Source organism: Aulonocara sp. 'chitande type north' Nkhata Bay, linkage group LG9 (genome assembly GCF_057382095.1).
Source record: "Aulonocara sp. 'chitande type north' Nkhata Bay isolate Kocher_YH1m ecotype deep benthic linkage group LG9, A_spYH_male_GT1.1, whole genome shotgun sequence".
NCBI classification, from domain to species: domain Eukaryota; kingdom Metazoa; phylum Chordata; class Actinopteri; order Cichliformes; family Cichlidae; genus Aulonocara; species Aulonocara sp. 'chitande type north' Nkhata Bay.
In genome coordinates, this window is record NC_141352.1 from 29,483,761 (window position 1) to 29,508,594 (window position 24,834).

Here is a 24,834-nt window from a genome sequence, read left to right on the forward strand (position 1 = left end):
GTATGATAAACACACAAAAACAACTGACCACACAAACTTTCTGATCAGAAGGAGGCTTGTGAAAAATCTCAAGCTACAAGTTGAAGGAGCCATTTCAGTCGTTCAAGATAAAATGCCACATTTGTTAATTACAGAGTTCAGGACTGTTACATGTTACATTGTTACAAATAATTGGAGCCATAAATAAAAGACTAAAGAGACAAATGGGAATGTGGTTGCAATCCAAAGTCAGAGTAAGATTTTTTTCATTTTCGCAGTCTTTTATTTACAGTCTGTTTCTTGTGGTGGTAAACCTGTTTCACATGTTTGGACCACATTTTAGGCCTACATAGCTGCTGGTTGCAGCTATGTATGTTGTTTGCAGCAATGCTGCGAAGAACATCTTAAAAATACTAAATTCTTCATTGATTTGAGCTGTGGGGTTTGCTACACGTGGCAGAAAATTAAAGAGTAAACAGTGAAAGCCACAAACCCAAGTCACGAGATCCTTGAATTCCATTTTTAATCTGAACAGAAACTTCCAAGGGTCTGTGGACAATGGATGACCATCCAGTCCAGCAGGTGGTGATAATGTACCTTAAAGCGCTGACCGCCAAAAAGAAGAAGAAGACGACGAACACGACAACGACGAAGAAGAAGAAGCCACAGAGTTCCCGTTTCATTGCTGTTTGTTTCTCAGTTTTCCCCTCTCCCATCTAAAAGTAAGTGCCAAGGTAAGTTTGATCTGAGTTCAGTCAGTCTTGAGCTTTATGAAGTTTTCTGCTCCTCTCTGTGAGAGCGGGCGGGAGAAGACCGTTAAAGGCGAGGCTCTAGAGTGTAGCTAAACAGCTGGGTATGTGTATAAGTGTGCAAAACAATAGATTAGAAGTGAGCCACGAGTATAGTATGGTCACGTTTTGTGAATTGTTTTTGTCACTACTGATCACGCGCTCAACACACACTCTACACGTGCTTGCATCGCACACGCGCACTCTCAAGTATCAGTATTGTACAATTCAGCTGGACTGGCCATCGGACATACCGAGCATTTCTTTGTTTATCGCCCACTTTGCCCCAGAAAGAGGAAAACAGCGTATGTTGGCGGAAAAGTGCTATAATGAAATCCATTTATTTATATTAAAACACAGCTGCCTTAATCTTATTGGCGCAAAGTTGTGTCTGCCCACTGGGCACAGGGTTCGCTGGAAAAGCTTGAAAAGGGACCTTGAAAGTGCTTAGAAAGTGCTTGAATTTGACCCTGAAAAAGGCGTACGAACCCTGTGGGCATTTGATTCTAATAACAGGCCTCAGTCTCTCCTGGTACTGCTGTGCCATACTGCTAAATTTGGTATTGGTGCTTAAACCTTTTGTGTTTGTTTCAAACAAGTTGCCCTCTTGGGGAAGCTAAAGTTTGTTCTTTGTGCTGTCAGATGACCATATGAGACACTTTGACTCTTCAGTGCAGTGTGGAGCCTAACAAAGATCTGTTTTGTGTCCCAGCTGATCAGCAGGAGGAGAAGAGTCTGACGGAGCAGCAGAGGAACATTTTCAGCCATCTGGACTCAGCTGAGTCACTACAGAGGAAACAATGAGCTCAACACAGAAGGTGACAGATACTAGTGATAACTAAAACTCCATTAAAAGCTGAAGTACTGATATATATTTTACGCAAAACTTATTGATCCTTGTGCTATATTAATGTAATGTTTTAATAATGTAATAATACAATGCCTACACTGTAGAGGGTGACTTTGCCTCTAAACAGGAACATGAGCAGGGAGGAGGTTAAAGTGGGATTGAGCAGGTGGGAACCCTAAAATCAGCTGTAGTGGCTCAGCGTGGGGAAAAGAATCACAGCTCACAATAATTTCTGTTGAGAGCTCCAGTAGATTTTCTTAAAGTACAGGCTGTGATCAGCTGACCTGCTGCTCTCTGTGGATGTACACAACTGAATTCAACCAGATGTCAGCAGATGTTTCATGAGCTGTCCTGGCTGGTTTCCATCCTCTACACTGACAGTACACTGTCTTTATATTAGACACTATACTGTTGGTATGAAGGTGGAACTCAGTGAATGAATGTCAGCATCATGAGCTTCAGTTTAAATGAATCTCTGCTACACTTGATGTAATCTAACTGTGACATGAGCACCACAGTCACTGTGCACCAGTCACACACTGTTCTTTACTTTAAATCCATCACAGTTCAGCAAACGAACCTGTTTATCCTGCACTAACCTGCAGAGGATCTTCATGCAGTCTTTAAATAACACAGTTAGTCTGCCTCAGATTGTTTTGCAACAAGTTTTACAACCTGAAAAAACAATGTCACATGTACAGACATGTATATTAATCAAATCCCACTGAGCAGTCCTTACCTTTAAACCTAACCCCCCTCTTCCTCTCCTGTCCTGTGTGTCGACCTTGTTCTCATTCGACAGCATAACATACCGACGATTTGTCACATCCCGAGGCGTTCCTCAGGCACGCAAAAGTTAACCTTCTGTATTCCTATGATATGCACCGGGTTGTGGATGGAAAGCAATAGATTGGCGCTGCCGGCAGTAATACACGTTCCAGCTGTGTATTCCAGCTATGACCATAACCTGATCCCTAACACAAGCACCACCTTAATCATGTTAGATAGTGTTTTCCAAAACGATTACAGTAAACGTACATGTGTAGATTCATTCCAAACGGTATAGGGATGTGTTGGGTGGCGGAAAGCGTAACATACTGAAGATTTGTCATCTAGCACAAGCATCAACAACCTTTAAAACCCAAAGAGCCATTTGGACCCAGTTTCTAAGGAAAAGGAAACACTGGGAGCCGTAAATACTTGTAAACATCTAAAAATAATTAAAAAAAAAAATATATATATATATTAGGGGTGCAACGATATTCGTATCGATATTGAACCGTTCGATACAGTGCTTTCGGTTCGGTACACATATGTATCGAACAATACAAAATTTGTAATTTATTTTATCAACTTTCCTTCTGACGATGCTGTCTGTGTTGAGCGCTCAGTGAATCTGCGTTCGACTACTCCGCCTAGGCTGCACTGTCGAGCGCAGATCCACTGAGCGCTCAACACAGACAGCATGTCAGAAGGAAGAGTGCAGGGCAAGATAGCGAGACAGAAGTTAAGCTCTCCTTGCAACATGGACCTCCCCCACCCTCATTCAGATCTGGCGTTTGGAATTATTTTGGTTTTCATGTGACGTATGACCCTGAAGGTAAGCGAGTCATGGACTAAAGTAAAACAGTATGTTGGATGTGCCATGCAATGCTCAATTACATGGGTGGGAACTAGTGTGTTAGCGCAGTTAGCTCGTTAACGTGTTGGCCATCTAGCCCCATGCATGGGGCGATCGGCGGTAGCTCGTTAACGGAGATTTGCCGTGTTGTGGCGTTAAGGTCATTTCAACGAGATTAACCTGAAAGCACTAGTGGGAACACAACGAATATGACTGCACATTTACGCCGACATCATCCTAGTGCAAAGACCAAAACAACAAGCATGCTACTAACTTTAGCCGAGTCATTTAGACAGCTGTTAGCACATGATTCTCCTTATGCTGCTGAGAATATAGCCCAGAAGAAGCGGATAGTATAGCTTTTATTTTGGAAAGAGCCATTTCTCTGTAATAAACTCTCTTTTCCAAAGATGAGTGATTCCTCAATCAGATACAGGGCTCGCAATATCACTAGCCCGACGTCCTGGGGCTAGCGATTTTTTTCAGTCGGGCTACCAAAATCTATCTCTTCCCTGCCCGTCGGGCTATTGTAGGAAGGAAAAATATATGTCAATGCTTTTGCATTCTTTCAGAAATGTAGCTGGGTAATTATGTCATTGGCATCGGTGAGCCACTGTCAATATGTGACATATTGAAATCGCGTTTGAATTTGCGCTCGTTTTTTTGCTTTCACTTTGCAATCGCGCGAACTGTGTATAGAGAGCGACAGCACTGATCTGTGAGTGATGATAATCTGTGCACCAATTCCTCTGACATCGTCTTATTAATCGTTAGCTTACTACGCAAACATGACAAGTGAAATCTCCCGCAGCTTAAACATGTGAGAGGTTGATCGCGCAGAGAATCGCTGAGCTTATGTGAGTGCGTGTGTAAAAGCAGCAGGATATATATTTTAGTTCTGCTGAGCCAAATAAGACAGGTCAGGGTGAAGAACTGACAGCCAAAGAAAAGCTTACCGCAAAACGGAGAAGTTATGACAAATCAGACTATAAGGCAAAAAGATAGTGCAGCTTTATGGTTTCATGGACAAAAGAATTTCTGTGGCTGCAATATGACGAGCTAAATAACCAGGGCTGCACATAAGTGGTCCGCAGGTGCGCATTCGCTGTCAAAATAAAAAACACGCACAAGGGTTAGGGTTAAATTTAAAAACTGTACTTTTGAGTTAAAATATATATTTATAATTTTAATAAATGACAAATTAAAAAGGCATGAACATTTTTTTTGTATCGAAAAAATATCGAACCGTGACACCAAAGTATCGAACCGAACCGTGAATTTTGTGTATCGTTGCACCCCTTATATATACTGACCAACCTGTGCACTGCCTGGATTGATTACAAGAAGGCCTATGACTCAATGCCCCACAGCTGGATACTGGAATGCCTAGAATTGTACAAGATCAATGGGACCCTAAGAGCCTTCATCAGGAACTCAATGGGGATGTGGCGTACAACACTAGAGGCCAACTCCAAGCCCATAGCACAAGTCACCATCAAGTGCGGGATCTACCAAGGAGATGCTCTGTCCCCACTGCTGTTCTGCATAGGCCTGAACCCCCTCAGTGAGATCATTAACAAGACTGGCTACGGATACCGACTACGGAACGGAGCAGTTGTCAGCCGCCTCCTGTACATGGATGACATCAAGCTGTATGCCAAGAGTGAACGAGACATCGATTCACTGATCCACACTACCAGGCTATACAGCAATGACATTGGAATGTCGTTCGGACTGGAGAAGTGTAGTCGGATGGTAACAAAGAGAGGGAAGGTAGTCAGAACTGAGGGGATTGAACTACCAGAAGGCAACATTGCAGACATAGAGGACAGTTACAAGTACCTGGGGATCCCACAGGCGAATGGGAACCATGAAGAGGCCGCTAGAAAAGCTGCAACCACCAAGTACCTGCAGAGGGTCAGGCAAGTCCTGAGGAGTCAGCTGAATGGTAAGAACAAGATCTGGGCCATCAACACGTACGCCCTGCCCGTGATCAGGTACCCTGCTGGGGTAATAGGCTGGCCAAAGGAGGAGATAGAAACCACTGACATAAAGACAAGAAAGCTCCTTACCATGCATGGAGGGTTTCACCCCAAGTCCAGCACCCTGAGGCTGTACGCTAAGCGGAAGGAAGGGGGCCGGGGACTGGTGAGTGTCAGCACCACAGTCCAGGATGAGACAAGGAACATCCAAGAATACATTGGGAAGATGGCCCCAACTGACCGAGTGCTCAGTGAATACCTCAGGCAGCAGAAACCCAAGAAAGAGGAGGGAGACGAGGAACCATCATGGAAGGACAGGCCCCTGCACGGTATGTACCACCGGCAGATAGAGGAGGTGGCTGATATCCAGAAATCCTACCAGTGGCTGGACAAAGCTGGACTGAAAGACAGCACAGAGGCACTAATCATGGCAGCACAAGAACAAGCTCTGAGCACAAGATCCATAGAGGCTGGGGTCTATCACACCAGGCAAGACCCCAGGTGCAGGCTGTGTAAAGATGCCCCAGAGACAATCCAGCACATAACAGCAGGGTGCAAGATGCTAGCAGGCAAGGCATACATGGAACGCCATAACCAAGTGACCGGCATAGTGTACAGGAACATCTGTGCCGAGTATAACCTGGAAGTCCCGAGGTCAAAATGGGAGATGCCCCCAAGGGTGGTGGAGAATGACCGAGCTAAGATCCTGTGGGACTTCCAGATACAGACGGACAAAATGGTGGTGGCTAACCAACCGGACATAGTGGTGGTAGACAAACAGAAGAAGGCGGCCGTAGTGATCGATGTAGCGGTTCCGAATGACAGCAATATCAGGAAGAAGGAACACGAGAAGCTGGAGAAATACCAAGGGCTCAGAGAAGAGCTCGAGAGGATGTGGAGGGTGAAGGTAACGGTGGTCCCCGTGGTAATCGGAGCACTAGGTGCGGTGACTCCCAAGCTAGGCGAGTGGCTCCAGCAGATCCCGGGAACAACATCGGAAATCTCTGTCCAGAAGAGCGCAGTCCTGGGAACAGCTAAGATACTGCGCAGGACCCTCAAGCTCCCAGGCCTCTGGTAGAGGACCCGAGCTTGAAGGATAAACCGCCCGCAGGGGCGTGCTGGGTGTTTTCTTTTCTTTCTTTTTTTTTTTTTAAATATATGTGTATATATATGTGTATATGTAAAAATCAGGGAACAACAATAGGAAATAAAAAAAAAAGTATAGACCTGGTAAATATTTATATATGTATACATTTTTATATATCTGTGTACAATCAGGAGGGATGGGCATGATTTTAGTGTTTTTAAAAAGTCATGAATTATTTTTAACAGCAGGTTGGATGTAATGTGTTAGAACTACCAGCAGGTGGGGATAGGAGACCTTTAAGGTGTTTGGTGCCACACTCCACCTTCAGGTTTAAAACTAGTGTTAATGGAGGGAGTTTGAAGGTTGAGTTTGTTCCACGACTGCATTTCACTCACTGCCTCTGTTTGTATCTCTGTCACTGCAGGACCAACATGGAGCGAGAAGTCAGCGCTCTCAGGAGGCCGACAAACCTCACAGAAGAAAGGGAGAGAAAACATGCACCTCTGACGAGTGTGGGAAGGATTTTACTTTGAAGGCTAATCTAAAACACCATCAGGTCATCCACAGTGGAGAGAGACCGTTCAGCTGTGACTTGTGTGGAAAGTCTTTTTCCACGAAGGGTCACCTAAAACAACACCAACTCATCCACAGTGGAGTTAAAGCGTACAGCTGTGATCAGTGTGGCAGAGCTTTTACTCGCAGTAGCCACTTACAGGATCATCTAGTTATCCACTCTGGAATTAAGGCATACAGCTGTGACATCTGTGGAAAAACTTTCAGCCGGAGAGGGAACCGAAATATACACCTACGCATTCACACCAGACATGATGTGTACTGCTGTGAACAGTGTGGCAAAGAGTTTGCTACAGACACACAGTTAAAACAACACATGTTTACCCACACTGAGGGACGACCTTATAAATGTGACCTGTGTGAGAAGACTTTTAAATCTCCACGTAACCTGAGAGAACACCAACAGATCCACACCAGAAAGAGACTCTACAAGTGCAGTTACTGTGAGGTATGTATTTATATTGTTATCTTGTCATTTTAGCCTGACTGTTTGGAACAACTCTGCTCATTAAACTGTGTTAGCATGTTAGCAATTCTACTGCATGGAAAAGCAGCTCTGAGTGATTATTCAGATTTTCATGTCAGTTATGATTTTAGTATTACTGTAGTATTATGGTGGTAGTATTGTAGTTATTGCAGCCCAGTAAACTGAGTGTGTTAACTGAAACAGTCAAATGTAATTGGACGTCTGCAGAGATGCTCTTTATTTCAGGCGACGTTCAGGATAAAAATGTTGAAGGACTGACTTACACTGTCTTTGTGTCTTTGTTTAGAAGCAGAGCGACACAGATGGATCCAGTTCTCAACCCTGTCATCACTGTGGTGGTGGGAAAGACTTTCATTGTGGCCTCTGTGGAAAAACTTTCAGTTGGCAACCGAACCTAAAAAGACATCAACGTAGACACACTGGAGACAAACTGCAATACTGCAAAGAATGTGGGAGAAGCTTCACCACACCAACTGAGTTAAAACAACATGAACTGATTCACAGTGGGGTTAAAAAGCACCTCTGTGATCAGTGTGGGTCATCCTTCACCTCTGCATGTAAGCTTAAATCACACAAACGAGTCCACACAGGAGAGAAACCATACAAGTGCAGACACTGTGACAGAAGCTTCTCACATTCAGGTAATCGTAACAGGCATGAACGTACACACATGGAAGGAAACTACAGCTGTGACCAGTGTGACAAGAGCTTCAGGAATCTCAGTTCATACTCCGAACACAAACGATCCCACGTTACTAATAAACTGTTTCACTGTTACCAATGTGCCCAAACATTCACCTCATTGTCTGCTCTGTGCAAACATCAGCGTGATCACTCGGGACTATAATCACTCCCATCACTGGATCACAGTGAATCTGAAGAGACAGAAAGATCCTCTGGTTTCAGTGTCAGACTCAAAAAGCTTGAGATCAGGCTCCACAGAGTTCAGATAGAATCATTTAAACTTGTGTTGAACTGAACTGGTTGCTGGGCTGAACTTCTACATAATACAGATTTACATGGGATCTTATTTTCTGTTGTTTTACTGAGTCAGTTTTGTCCTTTTTTCTCTGTCCTGGTTTTGCTCGTCTGTAAATAATTGAAACTCAGTCAAATAGTTCATTGTTCTCCAGCAAAACGTTTTGGAAACTCATGTTTAACCTTTTAAACTCTGACATGTTTTAGCACACAAGGCTTCATCGGGGAGTTCACTCATGATTGGACCATGAGAATAAAGGCTTTTAGTTCTTTCAAAGAGAGTCTTGGAGGTGTTTGATGTTTCTGTTTTTTCTGAAACCACCTGAAAGAAAAACTATTTTTCTTGCTTTATGTAGTGTAGAAGTTTTCTCAGATGTTTCTTTCATCTGTGATGTTCTTGAATGTGTTCACATGAAGATGGTACAAATAAACTGTCCTTTTAGCTTTAGCTCCTAAATTATTCATCATTTATGGATGTAGCACAGCAGCAGTTTCTTGATTAACACATGGAGGGCTCGGGATCTGATGGTAAATAATGTTTTGTGTCCTTGTACACATCATACAGCTCAGCTGTTCCACAGATGTCAGGTTTACACAGTGGGATGGTTTGTAAGAACTAGGACTGCCACATAGGATTATTTTGATAGTCGATTAGTCACTGATTATCTTTGCAATTAATCGACTAAGATCATGCATCCATTGGACGTAAAACGTATAGTTTATTGCACCAGCATGCATCTTCTCTTATTTAACTATTATTAGCTTACAACTTGAAGTGTTTAAGGAAGCTCACAAGGAATATATTTACATGGTTCACCGGGTGTATATAAAAAGGTGCAGAGATAGTGCTATGTACAAAAGTGGGGGTACAGGGCTCCAGGGAAAATACACTCGCTCCTCATCAAACAATCCATGCACAAGGTCAGGCTCTCTCTCTCTGACACTCACCACAGGGAAACATTTGTTAGTTCAAAGCTCAGGAACACGAGGGAAAGCTTGCGGGTAACTTGACGGCACTAACACGAATCATACATAATGATCCATCAAAGAACAGCAGTCACTCCCTGGCTTAAATGCTGGCACACTAATGAGTCTCAGACGTTTGTTCCTCTGAGTGGCGTGGGCCAAGGGCGTGAACCCGCAATGAGTTCCACCCCGGCAAGAGAGAGACAGAATGAGAGAGCGCGCACGAGAGCGAGAGAAACGCAGAAACAGCTTATCAGCACCCTGCTGATCCTCCTGGCCGTGACAGGTCCTCTGGTGATGTCACCATGAAAGGCAGAGAGCCCCGCCTACCTCAGGACCTCCCCTGTCATGTATTGATCAGGATGCAGAGTTGGGTTGAGTATCCAAAAAAATGTACTCAAGTAAGAGTAGCATTACTTTAAAATATTATTACTCAAGTAAAAGTGAAAAGTAGTTGTCAAAAAAGTTACTCAAGTAAGAGTAAAAAAGTATTTGGTGAAAATACTACTCAAGCAGTGAGTAACTGTTTTAAATGTCCGATTTATTTTATAAATAAATGCTATCAGACAAACAAAAATGAATAAATATACAAATTTTAGTATCTTCAAAACGTTTTCAGAGAAAATATTAAAACGAGGCATCTTCAACACATGTTCATACAAGGAAGCTCAGTTTACCATAAATTGTATGGGTTGCATTTATTTCTGCATATTTAGCAAAAATGTGCCATTTCTTCACTCAGTGAGGTGATGGTTAAGCTTCAGCAGCAGTTTGCTCTCAAGGTTCTTTCTGTGACGCTGTAACTGTTTAGCAGTGAACAGGAGTCCTGCATGACTAAGAAGTTCTTCACAAGCTTCAGACCACCAGATCCCTGTGCAGAGCCCAGTCCCATCACCTTCTCTGATGGCAGTGAACATACATATGGCGCAGTGATGTACCTTTGCTGGAGCTGCAGCCATAGTGTGAGACTAGTAGAGTCCAAAGCTAAACTGACACCTCTCAACCACAAAGGCGATCCTGTTAAAGCAGAGATGTGTGGCGCCGTCTTTGCTGCCCGCCTGAAGATCTACTTCCAGAGACACTGCAGAATCCAGGTCAAAAAATGGTACCACCTCGTCGACAGCCAGACCGTCTTGGGTGCAATCCAGCGTGAGAGCTACGGTTTCCAGACCTTCTTCGCAAACCGCATTGGTGAAATCCAGACATTTGGACATCCACTGATGTCCAAGATTGGTGATGGATTCCCGGGTCAGCAAACATTGCAAACATTCTCACCAGAGGGGCCAATCCAAATGCCCTAACCGAGGACTCCGAGTGGCAGTCGGGTCCAAAGTTTCTCCAACTTCCTGAAGATGAGTGGTTGAAGAAATCCACCGGAGAAGTCGCTGCCCAAGCTCGAGAAAAGGTCACAAAGCTACAGAAAAAGACTTTTGTTGCGGTCCTTACCAGAATCCACATCAAGGCAGCTCAGGACTCAGCACACGTAGAGTCGAGAAGACCACTGGCAGGAGTAGCAACCCAACAGCTAATCGACGCAAGGCGATTCAGCAACCTGAGAAGGCTGATTGGGACCGTGGCGTGGGTCTGGAGGGTTGCCAAAAAGTTCATGAGATCCAAGACCAGAGACCAAGAAAAGTGGGAAGTAGTACCATCTTCGGGTGTCCTCACAGTCAGTGAGAGACGAGATGCTTTTCGAGACCTTTGCCAAGAAGACCCAACACTGTGTCTTCTTGTTCGCCTCAACATTGAAGTATCAAATGTCCAACATCTGGAAAGGAACCCACACCAGTGTACTGTGATGCTTCACCAACATGTGGCAGATGCTGGTCCTGCCTTTCATGCTGACATCACCAGAGAGCCCCGCCCACCTCAGGACCTCCCCTGTCATGTATTGAACAGGATGATTATGAAGATGACCGAGTGCAAATAAGACTGTAAAAATCCGCAACCAGAATGTTTAGATGCTTTCTAATTATTCATGAATATCATGAGTGTTTGTGTGTTTTGTCTTTTCTTTCCTGACGTTTGTTAATAACAAAGACAGTTTACGCTCTGTATGTGTTTTCATCCTTACCAGCCACACTCTAACTGCAATTAAGAAAACAAACTTTAGAAATTGTCGACTCAGTGACTTCATAAAATATTTAAGTGGTTCAGGTAGAGCCAGTTTTTAAATGACCATGAACACTTACCTTATTGTATCTGTACAGCATGTTTTTCTATTAGACAGATTTGTAACAGAGGCCTTGCTCTCAGTAAGTTTGAAGTCATTTTCTGATTTAATTTGTAATCTCTGACCTTTGTACATCCTGCTCATTTTTCATGCTGCCTTTATAATAATAATGGATTGGATTTATATAGCGCTTTTCAAGGCACCCAAAGCGCTTTACAATACCACTATTCATTCACTCTCACATTCACACACTGGTGGAGGCAGCTTTAGGAGTTTCTGTCTTTTGTATTTGAAGATAATTCATTGAATATACTCAGCTGCTTCCCTTTGGTGCCTCACACATCACTTTGTGAAGTTTTTCAGTGTCCAGTTATGTTTTTTATTGCTGTTTGAATTCTCTGTATGTTTGACCCTGTAGACTGTTTAATGGACTGCTTGTCTTCCTGTTTGTAACCACTGCCTGTTTAAGACTAAAGATTTGGATGGTAGACTTTAATACAGCCTCTGCGTGTCGTCCCTTTGTGTCCTCGTCCTCTGTGAATGTATCACAGATGTTTTCATTATAATATCATTATAATAATAGAGTAAGATGGCGCCATTGTACGGCAGGCCGTCCTCGTCTCTGTTGTCGAGCTCTTTTCCTTGATATTTGTTTATTATTTACTATCTTTCTGGCACTATGCCCCCCAGATGGTTATGCATTAATCACCTATGACCGGGATACTCTGTTAAATCTTTGTTTTCCCCCCATATGCTGGGTTGGATCTTGGGAGACACTACATTTCCATGTATCATCTCTTCCACTGGTTCATACGGTTCCCCTCTCCGCCCCCCGCCTAACAAGCGTGACAGGAAGCGGGGCAAACGGAGTGGGTTTCGGGTTCACTTTAAGGCTTACCTTAAAACATCAGCTGCAGCTAATTCCCTCACCACCGCGGGGATTATACGACTTCCATCCGCTCGGGATCCATTGTCCTTTGGGCTGCTCAACCATCGCTGGATCTGTCCGGTCGGTAAACAAGCCTGTCCGGTTTCTCCGGTAGTCACTCTGCCTGTTCGTGTTTGGATTGGTTCCCCAAGTGATGGTGTTCGTCACAGGTATTTAAGCCAACTAAGACGTGCTTCCAGCAGAGATAAGATGCCTATCTCTCGGATGGTTCTATTAAACGCAAGATCGCTGGTGAATAAAACCTTCATCTTAAATGGCCTCTTCCTCAACTCTTGGCTTGATGCTCTGTTATTGACTGAAACTTGGATTCGTCCTGGTGAGTCCTTTTCCTTTTCAGAGCTACTTCCCCCGGACTGTGTATTCTTTAGTTCACCGAGACCCTCGGGAAGAGGTGGAGGCGTTGCCTCTGTTTTTAAAAACAAACTTAAAGTTCGGCAACTGCCCTCTCCTACCTATTGTAGTTTTGAGGCTCAACTATTGGAGCTTGCCGGACCCCCAACGATTCTATGTGCTGTGATTTATCGACCACCTAAATATAATAGGTCTTTTATTTTGTGAATTTGCTGACTTCTTAGGTTCATTTTTATTAAGTTATGACCAAGCTCTTATTACTGGATATTTTAACATACATATTTGTTGTGCTGATGACCCCCTAGCCAAAGATTTTCTTGCCCTAACTGAGTCTTTTAACCTTACACAGTGGGTCAGGGAACCTACTCATCTTAAAGGCCATACCTTGGATTTGGTCCTCTCATATGCTTTGGATATTTGTACTATGGACGTTGATAATGCTGGTATTTCTGACCATTTTTTGCTCGTGTTTGATGTTGAGCTATGTGCAATTGATTTAAATTCTAAAGGCTGTCATCGCCCTGTACGTATCATTAACTCTGAGACTGTGGCTAACTTCATTACAGCCTTTTTGAACTTTGCCTTTTTTGATCCAGATTTCACTGATACTAACTGTTACACACCTCCCTTGGTTGATGATTATGCCAACGCTATGTTATCCACCTGTTGTTCCATCTTAGATACTGTGGCCCCTATAAAGATGAAACGTCCCAGAACTTCTCATCAACCATGACTAAATGACACTATATGAGCTTTACGTCGTGTCTGTCGTCAATCTGAAAGGAGGTGGAAAAAAGACAGGCTTCAGATATCCTATGGCATTCTTTGTAGGAGCCGCCTTCTATACCAGAACTCCATAAAGGCAGCTAAAGCAGCTTTCCTATCAGATATTATTGAGACTAATAGCTAACAGCCCCGAATGTTATTCAAAATTTTTAATTCAGTCTTAAGTCTTCACTCTTAAGGGAATAATTGAACAATTGAGAAACTCAAATTCTGTGCATGATATCCTTTCATCCTGAATTATCAAGGAAAGTTTTGAGGAAATTGGGCCTTGCATCTTATTTTTAATGAATTTATCATTGTTAGTGGGCTGTGTCCCAACTGCTTTTAAACATGCGGTAGTGCACCCTGTTCTTAAAAAAAGTAAGAACTTTTTTTTGCAGAGGACACAATTCATTGTTTTTAACACTTAGTTTCACTTCAGCTCTGTGTTTGTTATAACTTTACTCTTCTGTGCGGCTGACAGACCAACAAAAGCACATGCGAGAGAGGCCCACAGACCAGCTGGACCACATACGCTGTACACTGGCTTCATCAACACCAGAGCTCTGGGCAGGTAGACGGGCCGTCCCCAGACTGCCAGCAGACTGCAAACGTGCTCTCCACACTGAGCCATAAATTATGGCTGTACAACTCATGTTACATGTTACAATTAGAGAAGTCAGAAAGACCGATTCATCTTTCTTATTAATGTAACCGCTGCATTTCCTCACTTCTCTTATCTCACCCTTCTTCTTCTGCTGAGGCTGCACAACACGAACCTTTGAGATGTGGAAGAACAGGAAATTCTCATCGAAGAAGATCCAGTGTTTGAATCTGGTCTAGGGCCTTTCTGTCTGGAGTCTTCCCATGTCTGCTTATGTTCTCTCTGGTACTCTGGTGGCTTCTCACAGTCCAAAAACATGCATAGGGTTAGGTTAACTGATGATTTGAAATTGACCGTAGGTGTGAAAAGTAGTAGGAAAGCTCCTAACTGAGAGAAGTGACCCAGAAGTATCTGTGTAGCAGCCACAATGAATCAAGATCATGAGCTTTATTAACTGATCAAACTCTATTCTTTCATCTTCTGTATCATTCAGTTTGCATTGGTAATGCCCATTATTGTAATGCTTTTTTAAGATGAGCAAAACTTTCTTTTACTTTGGGTTAGCTGGGATAAGTGATGGATGGAGGGAATTTTACTTCAGCCACAGAAATCCTAAACAGGAAGGAGGAGCAGAGTTACAGTGGATCACTATCCAGCAGGGAAACAAGATTTATTTCAATTTCTTGGCCATGAGTGAGATTTACTAAGTGGGCAAATTAGGGTGATGACACTGTTCCAGAGTGATCTATTAATAGTGCACCAATTTACATTCAGAGATGCATGCAGCCAGTTCATTTCAGCATTAAACGGCTTTCTACCAACAGCAGCACAAAAACAGCAGATTCGATCATGGAGACACTGAATCTGCTAAACTAATTAAAACATTGTAAGTTCAGGTCTTCAGTTTACGTTTCTTTGTGAAAACAGCACAGCAAAGGAGACTCTGTGAAGTTTTGATATAAGGGATAAATCTTCTGACCGAACCTGCTGGGACTGTGTGAGGTCCTGAGGCTAAGAGTAAGGATTTATCCACAGGAGAGCTGTGTTCTTGCAAACCATCCCACTGTGTAAACCTGACATCTGTGGAACAGCTGAGCTGTATGATGTGTACAAGGACACAAAACATTATTTACCATCAGATCCCAAGCCCTCCATGTGTTAATCAAGAAACTGCTGCTGTGCTACATCCATAAATAATGAATAAATTAGGAGCTGAAGCTAAAAGGACAGTTTATTTGTACCATCTTCATGTCAACACATTCAAGAACATCACAGATGAAAGAAACATTAAAAACTTCCACACTACATAAAGGAAGAAAAATAGTTTTTCTTTCAGGTGGTTTCAGAAAAAACAGAAACATCAAACACCTCCAAGACTCTCTTTGAAAGAACTGAAAACCTTTATTCTCATGGTCCAATCATGAGTGAACTCCCCGATGAAGCTTTGTGTGCTAAAACATGTCAGAGTTTAAAGGTTAAACATGAGTTTCCAAAACGTTTTGCTGGAGAACAATGAACTATTTGACTGAGTTTCAATTATTTACAGACGAGCAAAACCAGGACAGAGAAAAAAGGACAAAACTGACTCAGTAAAACGACAGAAAATAAGATCCCATGTAAATCTGTATTATGTAGAAGTTCAGCCCAGCAACCAGTTCAGTTCAACACAAGTTTAAATGATTCTATCTGAACTCTGTGGAGCCTGATCTCAAGCTTTTTGAGTCTGACACTGAAACCAGAGGATCTTTGTCTCTTCAGATTCACTGTGATCCAGTTATGGGAGTGATTTCAGCCCTGAGTGATCACGCTGATGTTTGCACAGAGCAGACAATGAGGTGAATGTTTGGGCACATTGGTAACAGTGAAACAGTTTATTAGTAACGTGGGATCGTTTGTGTTCGGAGTATGAACTGAGATTCCTGAAGCTCTTGTCACACTGGTCACAGCTGTAGTTTCCTTCCACGTGTGTACGTTCATGATTGTTACGACTACATGAATCTGAGAAGCTTTTGTCACAGTGTCTGCACTTGTATGGTTTCTCTCCTGTGTGGACTCGTTTGTGTGATTTAAGCTCCCTTGCAGTGGTGAAGGATGACCCACACTGATCACAGAGGTGCTTTTTAACCCCACTGTGAATCAGTTCATGTTTTTTTAACTCACTTGGTGTGGTGAAGCTTCTCCCACATTCTTTGCAGTATTTCAGTTTGTCTCCAGTGTGTCTACGTTGATGTTTTTTTAGGTTCTTTTGCCAACTGAAGGTTTTTCCACAGAGGTCACAACGAAAGTCTTTCCCACCACCACATTGGTGACAGGGTTGAGAACTGGATCCATCTGTGTCGCTCTGCTTCTAAACAAAGACACAAAGACAGTGTAAGTCAGTCCTTCAACATTTTTATCCTGAACGTCGCCTGAAATAAAGAGCATCTCTGCAGACGTCCAATTACATTTGACTGTTTCAGTTAACACACTCAGTTTACTGGGCTGCAATAACTACAATACTACCACCATAATACTACAGTAATACTAAAATCATAACTGACATGAAAATCTGAATAATCACTCAGAGCTGCTTTTCCATGCAGTAGAATTGCTAACATGCTAACACAGTTTAATGAGCAGAGTTGTTCCAAACAGTCAGGCTAAAATGACAAGATAACAATATAAATACATACCTCACAGTAACTGCACTTGTAGAGTCTCTTTCTGGTGTGGATCTGTTGGTGTTCTCTCAGGTAACGCGGAGATTTAAAAGTCTTCTCACACAGGTCACATTTATAAGGTCGTCCCTCAGTGTGGGTAAACATGTGTTGTTTTAACTGTGTGTCTGTAGCAAAGTATTTGCCACACTGTTCACAGCAGTACACATCATGTCTGGTGTGAATGCGTAGGTGTATATTTCGGTTCCCTCTCCGGCTGAAAGTTTTTCCACAGATGTCACAGCTGTATGCCTTAATTCCAGAGTGGGTAACTAGATGATCCTGTAAGCTGCTACTGCGAGTAAAAGCTCTGCCACACTGATCACAGCTGTACGCTTTAACTCCACTGTGGACGACTTGGTGTGTTTTTAGGGATTCCTTCCAGGTAAAAGACTTTCCACACAAGTCACAGCTGAACGGTCTCTCTCCAGTGTGGATGACCTGATGCTGTTTTAGATGACACTTGTAAATAAAACCCATCCCACACTCGTCACAGGTGTGTTTTTTCTCTCTCTTTCTTCTGTGAGGTTTGTCGGCCTCCTGAGAGCGCTGACTTCTCGCTCCATGTTGGTCCTGCAGTGACAGAGATACAAACAGAGGCAGTGAGTGAAATGCAGTCGTGGAACAAACTCAACCTTCAAACTCCCTCCATTAACACTAGTTTTAAACCTGAAGGTGGAGTGTGGCACCAAACACCTTAAAGGTCTCTTATCCCCACCTGCTGGTAGTTCTAACACATTACATCCAACCTGCTGTTAAAAATAATTCATGACTGTTCAAACACTAAAATCATGCCCATCCCTCCTGATTGTACACAGATATATAAAAATGTATATATATATAATATATAAATATTTACCAGGTCTATACTTTTTTACATTTCCTGTTGCTGTTCCCTATTATATATATTTCTATAATTTTCTAATTTATTCAATGATAATAAATCAAATGTAACAGTTACCAGCCTGGTTCAGTGAAGGAAAATGTCAGAGTCTGATTGTAGCCTCATGATTTCTTTAAAACTTTTACTCCCTACACATATCTGTATTTTCTACTCCTTACATTTTTAAAACAGGCTTGTTACTTTTGGTTTAAGCCATTTGAGGAGAGTAATGTCATCGCTGCAGGCATCAAACATCAAACTGATTTGAACCTAAACAGTAACACATGAAAGGCAATCCTGATCGTGCACTAATCACCAGGGTATGAAACATAAAAAGAGATGAAAGAGGCAAAACTGTGTGCAAAACATAGTCAAGAGTTAAAGTGGACCAATGTTCTTTTTTGGCACAACACCTGAATCACTGCAGGTGCTCATAAGTTGCCGTCACGGTACTTCAGCATCCAGCTAGCAATACAGAAGATGAGCAAGAATAAATGGATTCATATCTTTTAAGTGGCAGGTAATTTAAAACGCAGCATTTCTATCAGCTCAAAAAACATCAGCAAACACACAAACTGACAATAAAAAAGTGTGTTGCTGGCTAAAGGTCCAGCTGCTGTACATCACAGGGAGAGAAAAGAAAGAGAGCTAACTTCACTCAGAGATGGAGAAAGATAAGACACACAGGACAGGAGAGGAAGAAGAGAGGTTAGATTTAAAGGGAAGGACTGCTCAGTGGGATTTGATCAACTGGAGATTAAAGTTTACATGTAAGTCCTCATGTGTTGAAATCAGACATTGGGTCGGTACATGTGACATTATGTTTTATCAGATTATGAAAGATGCTGCAAAACAATCTGAGGCAGATTAACTGTGTTATTTAAAGACTGCATGAAGATCGTCTGCAGGTTAGTGCAGGATAAACAGGTTCGTTTGCTGAACTGTGATGGATTTAAAGTAAAGAACAGTGTGTGACTGGTGCACAGTGACTGTGGTGCTCATGTCACAGTTAGATTACATCAAGTGTAGCAGAGATTCATTTAAACTGAAGCTCATGATGCTGACATTCATTCACTGAGTTCCACCTTCATACCAACAGTATAGTGTCTAATATAAAGACAGTGTACTGTCAGTGTAGAGGATGGAAACCAGCCAGGACAGCTCATGAAACATCTGCTGACATCTGGTTGAATTCAGTTGTGTACATCCACAGAGAGCAGCAGGTCAGCTGATCACAGCCTGTACTTTAAGAAAATCTACTGGAGCTCTCAACAGAAATTATTGTGAGCTGTGATTCTTTTCCCCACGCTGAGCCACTACAGCTGATTTTAGGGTTCCCACCTGCTCAATCCCACTTTAACCTCTTCCCTGCTCATGTTCCTGTTTAGAGGCAAAGTCACCCTCTACAGTGTAGGCAACAGAAAATACACATGTGTTTTATTTTCCTTCATTTTCTACTTAACTGATTCAAACAGAGAACCTTTATTAGAAATAAATAGTTCGTACTTCATTTACTAATCTTAATTTATTATTACATTAATAAAGCACAAGGTTCAGTTAGCTTTGGATAAAAACAGGTGGTAAAAATGTTCAAGGAGCTACTTTTACTTTCTTACTCTGATTACATTTCAGAGCCCGTACTTTTCCACTTGAGTAAACAAGTTAAATCAGTACTTCAGCTTTTGATGGCATATTTGATGGAGTACTTCTTTACACTAGTATCTGTCACCTTCTGTGTTGAGCTCATTGTTTCCTCTGTAGTGACTCAGCTGAGTCCAGATGGCTGAAAATGTTCCTCTGCTGCTCCGTCAGACTCTTCTCCTCCTGCTGATCAGCTGGGACACAAAACAGATCTTTGTTAGGCTCCACACTGCACTGAAGAGTCAAAGTGTCTCATATGTTCATCTGACAACACAATGGACATATTTTAGTTTCCCTTTCACCTTCATGTTTCCCTCTCACCACATATCTAAACCAAATTCATGACCAGCAGGTTTTACAGCTGTGGCTCCAGCAAACATCAGCTGATAGTACAAAGTAATATTAAATAAATTCTAACAGCTTATCAAGCGTAAGCGTGTTGATGTTGTTTTCCTTTCTCTGGCGCAAAGTGGACGATAAACAAACAAGAGAGACGGGACTTGGACAGAAAAGCCGATCAGCTGATCATTGATCAGTTTCATGATTGAAGTAGCAACAGGAGAGGGAGGGGGAGAGAATGAGAGGAGAGGCAGCTGTGCAGCAAAGACACAGAATAACTCCAGCTTTGTGTCTGTTTTTTTTTTTTTATTCTAGCTTCTAGAATTGCGTTCTTTTTCAGCTCAATACGGATCTATTGTAATTGGTCCAGCCCAGAGTTGATCATGACCAATTGGCTAATCCACCACCTTACACTGTTTACACTGTTACAAAAACAAACAAACAAAAATGAAAAGTCACTGTTGGGTCTGTGTTTCCACAAGCCCCGCTAATTCTAGAGACTTATTCATCATGAAGAAAACAAGACAGTCGATCGATCGATTATTTGCGCAAGGGAGGCCTCGTCTGTGTCCACCACGAAAATGACCCCCAGATCTGACCTCCTGCTGCCTTTTATTGGGAGACAGTTCACACAAAACACGTCAGAACAAAGCCACGCCCCCTTTGTTCTAAGACAAAGCATTTTATGTATATGTGTGAACTTCTGTGAGTGTGTGTGTGTGTGTGTGTGTGTGTGTGTGTGTGTGTGTGTGTGTCAGACCTCCTGCTGACCAAAGGGTCATAAACCCAGGAAGCTTACATAAAAAGAAACAGATCTTTCCGGTAGGATGCATCTACAATAAAACCTCCCCCAGTACAGAGTGGTTGGAGAGGTGGTCAGGATCAAAGGAATGGCTTTGATCCTACTGCTTGAACTAAGACTGTACAAATTTAAGAAACACAATGGCAACATTCAACAATTAGACTTAACAGTCACCATCGGCCCACCGGGCAAATCCCCGGTATGCCCAATGGCCAGTCCAGCTATGCGGTCAGTTGGTGGGTAACATGATCTCCGAAAACGTTAGATCACTTTGCAAATAGGTGATGTCTTGATAAATGAAGCAGATATTCGAAGTTTACACAGCACCATTGTTACCTGAAAACATCTTAAACGTTTATTTTGTCACCCAGAAAGAGTAATATTTCAAACTCCGCCACTCTTCATTCCTCTGCCACTGCCTCGCTTGTAGTGATGTGCAAATCATGAACAAATCGTTCAACACTCGAGAGTCAGTTTACTGCAGGGGTCTCAAACTCACATGGGCCGCGGGCCACTTCTGGGACCGTCATCTAATTGGAGGGCCACTTTAGTGTCCTAGCAGTACAAAATAACAAACACGAAAACACCCACTAATATTTCCTAAATTTTAGTGTTTTGTTTGGTTTATTTAATTCCAAATATTGTGTAAGAAAGACAAAATGGCAAACATGAAGGGAATTTTTTTCTCACTCTTAACTATCTGAAGCCTTTAAGTTTCATTTGTCATATGCAAGTTAGCACAGGATCAACATTGCAATGAAATATATTTGACGAGCAGAAGACAGTCACTCAGCAGTATAGTACAATATAGTACAGTAGTTTCATTGAACTACCAAATAAACAGCTCTTTCTGGCCAGACACGTGGAAGCACCTTTGCCACAAATTTGTTTGTATTTAACAAAATAAAAATGCAGGCATAAGCGTACACTTTAGTTTTCAACTGCAAGTGAAAATTGTTTTCTTTCCAAATAAATCTGTCACTGAACTAACACAGCCAATCCCTCAACATGTTTGCACTCTCTTGTTACCTCGGCCAGGTCCGCGGCTCCAAACCGTGGTAAGGAGACCTCTGGCTAATACTTTGGGGGCTTGTAGTCGGGAACTAGCTTTACTGTCTGCGTCAACTTTGCTAGCGAGAGACAGAAAGAGGCATTGAAAGGCTGCTCCAGCAGAACTTTATTGTTTCGGAGGAAAACATGAACACGGTGTACAGTCGAGTATTAACACTCGACTGTCCCTCCCTCATGCTCACACACACACAGCAGGAGGGGCGGTCCCACACGTTCTCCCTGCAGCAAGGACTACACCGCCCATGAGGCTACAGTCTTAAAGGGCCATGCCTGTAACGCTCTGCCATCGTATTAAATCATTTTTCGTATAATAATTAAAAAATAATAATTTCTTCACATCAATATGCAAGTAGAGGTGACGTGGGCCGCAAATGGCGGGTTTGAAAGCCCTGCTTTACTGACAAATGACTCATTGACTCATCCCTGTTGCTGTTAGCAAACTAATTTCATTAGTAGAAATATATCTAGTTTAAAATTATGGAGAAAAACAACATTCAGTTTCTTAACATAAACATTTCTGCTGTGAACTGGAAGAAAAAACCCTGAGTAGAAAGCTCACATCAAGACAACAGCTCCTCGGTTCACAGTAGCACCGATTCACTTTGGTGAGTGACTCATTGAAACTCGATTCAGTAAAAAGAATCAAATTTACCATCGCTACTCGCTTGAGTTTTGGACGAAATGCATTCTGGGATTTTTGCATTTCGTCATTTCGAGCTGATTGGAGACCAAAACAGCCAATCAGATTTTTTTGCATCGAAGTCTGTGATCGGCTGGTTTTGTGGCACAAATATAACGGTGTACAGCAGGGGTGTCCAAACTTTTTTCACTGAGGGCCACATACATAAAAATATAGGAGGGGCTGGGCCACTTAATAGAAATTAGGTATATAACCTTAACTTTAGTGTATTAAAGTTAGAAAAATCACTTAAAAGTGGTCAAATGTGTTATATTGTTGAATATAATTAAAGACAAAACTGCCTTCATCCCAGCTTTCCATAAATGGATCTTTATTGATTTATTCAGAAAAAGCTTTGGTAGCTCATTCTCAGAACAGCAGCCTCAGATTTCTTCTTAGACAGAAGATTTACAGCACAGAGGAAAAGAACAATAAAGGGGAAAATGGGACGGGTACATTTCAAGTTTGTCATTTAAGTTATTAGGCTTAGCAACACACCTATTAACGTTCGTTTTGAAACGATTATCAACATTAACAGACTGAAGCGCTCGTGCTCTCGTCCACTACCCGCAAAAAAATAGCAGCTGTGCGGTGTCTGTGGCATCGGTGCTCTCATCGCATGCGATGGAGTAAAAATCAAAAGCACAGCTTTATCAGACATTTGCAGTTTAATGTTGGCTGATGAGTCATCAATGCGTCGCACAACTGGATTTCTGGACATGCTGACGTTGTTGAAGTCCTGCACGTTTTCCGGGCACATTATTTCGGTGACTTTAACGAGGCCGTGTTTTAAGAGGTCTCCATCTGAAAAAGGTTTGCCATGTCTTGCGATGAGTTGGGCGACCTCATAGCTGGCTATTTGAGCCTTTTCCTGGACAATTTGAGCACGAAAAAAAATCATTGTTGCTGACCCTGCAGGAGAGCTACCCTTTGCTTACATTTCTGCTCCATCTCAGCACCAGTGTAGGATGCATAGGCCTGATGTTTGGTTTCATAATGACGTAGTACATTATACTCTTTCATAACTGCCACAGTTTCAGTGCAGATCAAACAGACACACTTCCCTTTGAATTCTTTGAAGAAATATTCACTCTCCCACCGTGTCTGAAATTTTCTGCACTCACTTTCTACCTTTCGCTTCTTTGGTTCTGCCAAGTTTAGTAACTTTCTTCTGTGATTGTCCTTTTTGGTGGCGCAACTGACTTGATCAACAGCAGCTCCCCCTGTTGTTAAAACTAAGAAGTGCAACAAACTCAAGCAAAAGTTTAAGTGCGCGCCATATTCTATTGTATTTATAAAATTACTTGCGGGCCAATTAAAAATTGACCGGAGTTTGGACGGATCAATGTTACTTCATGAACTCAGATCAATGTTACTTTGACACTTACCTCTAGATAGGCCAGAACAAAAAACTGAGAAACAAACAGCAATGAGCAGGAACTCTGTAGCTGTGTCCCAAGTCTATAAGAGCACCTGGCTGCAGCCACTGTGGAGCTCCACAGTACCTTCCTTCTTCTTCTTCAGTCAAGTTTAACGGCAGCTTGCATCCAAAACTGTTGTATTACTGCGATCTCCTGGCTGTTAACCGTCAGTCACTCCTGAATCCCCAGATCCTCTTGATGAGACCAGTACTTCTCAAAAAACGAAAAACCACCACTTTCCCTTCACCATGACTTAACTTATTAACCACTCACAGTAACTTCCACGGTATCCATGCGTGTTTATGGCTACTGTGGAGGTCACGTGTATCCGGTTACTGTGGAGCTCCACAGTGGCTGCAGGAAATGGGCGATAGAAAACCGATCGGTGCTCATGCCATTCCCAATATGCGCTGGCAGACGTCGGGGCAGCATGAGTACCAGCATTTTTTTTTTTTGCCGATGCCCGTGATACCGCCCCGGGCAACCGCCCGTGTCTAAAACCGCTACTGCCGCCGGTGTTCCAGATCTATTGGCGTTTAGATCAACTGGCGTTAGTCGAACAGATGTGTGGCAGTCTTGCGTTTCAGGAGCTGCTACCGACAAACCAGCAAGAAAACGCCAAATGTGTCATCTGTGACACTTCGTGATGCTGTTGAACAACAAAATGTTTAAAAATGTGGCGAGTTTACCTGGTGATATCCTCATGCGCGACGCGATCGCGAAAACAGCAAACAAGTAACACCACGCCGATGTTGTTCACAGGAGAGCAAGAGTAAACGATCGGGAGACTCTTGTCGTCGTTATCCTTCCCCTCGCACGGTTTATTTCTCCGATTTCAGCGTTTTTGCTTCACAGCTAAAGCGAGCAGTTTACTTTGTGCACTAACATGGAGTCGAGTCAACCAGCGCCACCTCTGGCCAAGTGCCACAGCCGACAGCCAGATCAACCTGTGACACACATCTGCAGCACGTTTGAATTCGTGTCATGCACATTTGTACCTTTCAATTGTGTCTGTTTGTGCGTCATGCAAATAAACCTTTGAAAAGAATGAAATGATATCATATATTCCTTATTGGCCTACATTTGTACAAAATTCCAAATTATATACACAAAGTCATAGAAATCACCACTCCAATTGGTCATTATGAT

The 24,834-nt window shown here is 42.6% G+C and overlaps 4 protein-coding genes across 9 annotated transcripts in view; 3 read left to right on the forward strand and 1 right to left on the reverse strand.

Moving 5' to 3' along the window:
- Window positions 1-24,834, forward strand: part of LOC147322338 (uncharacterized) — a 99,688-nt gene that overhangs the window by 47,417 nt on the left and 27,437 nt on the right. The window lies entirely within an intron of this gene.
- The window catches only part of LOC147322339 (uncharacterized), a 60,106-nt gene that overhangs the window by 17,008 nt on the left and 18,264 nt on the right, over window positions 1-24,834 (forward strand). The window lies entirely within an intron of this gene.
- Window positions 622-9,970, forward strand: LOC147322341 (uncharacterized). The gene is made up of 4 exons (XM_086306892.1): window positions 622-713; window positions 1,480-1,585; window positions 6,732-7,328; window positions 7,654-9,970. Exons 2-4 carry the CDS (start codon window positions 1,568-1,570, stop codon window positions 8,212-8,214), a joined length of 1,176 nt encoding a protein of 391 aa, XP_086163018.1. The 5' UTR covers window positions 622-713; window positions 1,480-1,567; the 3' UTR covers window positions 8,215-9,970.
- Window positions 15,221-24,576, reverse strand: LOC147322342 (uncharacterized). 4 transcript variants are annotated; one of them, XM_086306891.1, is made up of 4 exons: window positions 24,375-24,576; window positions 19,462-19,567; window positions 16,826-17,422; window positions 15,221-16,497 (listed from the first exon to the last, which is right to left on the reverse strand). In XM_086306891.1, exons 2-4 carry the CDS (start codon window positions 19,477-19,479, stop codon window positions 15,928-15,930), a joined length of 1,185 nt encoding a protein of 394 aa, XP_086163017.1. In that variant the 5' UTR covers window positions 19,480-19,567; window positions 24,375-24,576; the 3' UTR covers window positions 15,221-15,927. The 4 variants fall into 4 exon arrangements, with proteins under 4 accessions (XP_086163017.1, XP_086163014.1, XP_086163015.1 ...); XM_086306888.1 differs by having other exon boundaries at window positions 15,221-16,500; XM_086306889.1 differs by lacking the exon at window positions 24,375-24,576 and adding an exon at window positions 23,653-24,304 and having other exon boundaries at window positions 15,221-16,500.

What these genes read in the sequence shown, in the direction of transcription:
- LOC147322341 (XM_086306892.1), top strand. An exon ending in ACAAGTGCAGTTACTGTGAG is followed by an intron (nt 7,329 to 7,653) that starts GTATGTATTTAT and finishes GTCTTTGTTTAG; the next exon opens with AAGCAGAGCGACACAGATGG.
- LOC147322342 (XM_086306888.1), bottom strand. An exon ending in ACAAGTGCAGTTACTGTGAG is followed by an intron (nt 16,501 to 16,825) that starts GTATGTATTTAT and finishes GTCTTTGTTTAG; the next exon opens with AAGCAGAGCGACACAGATGG.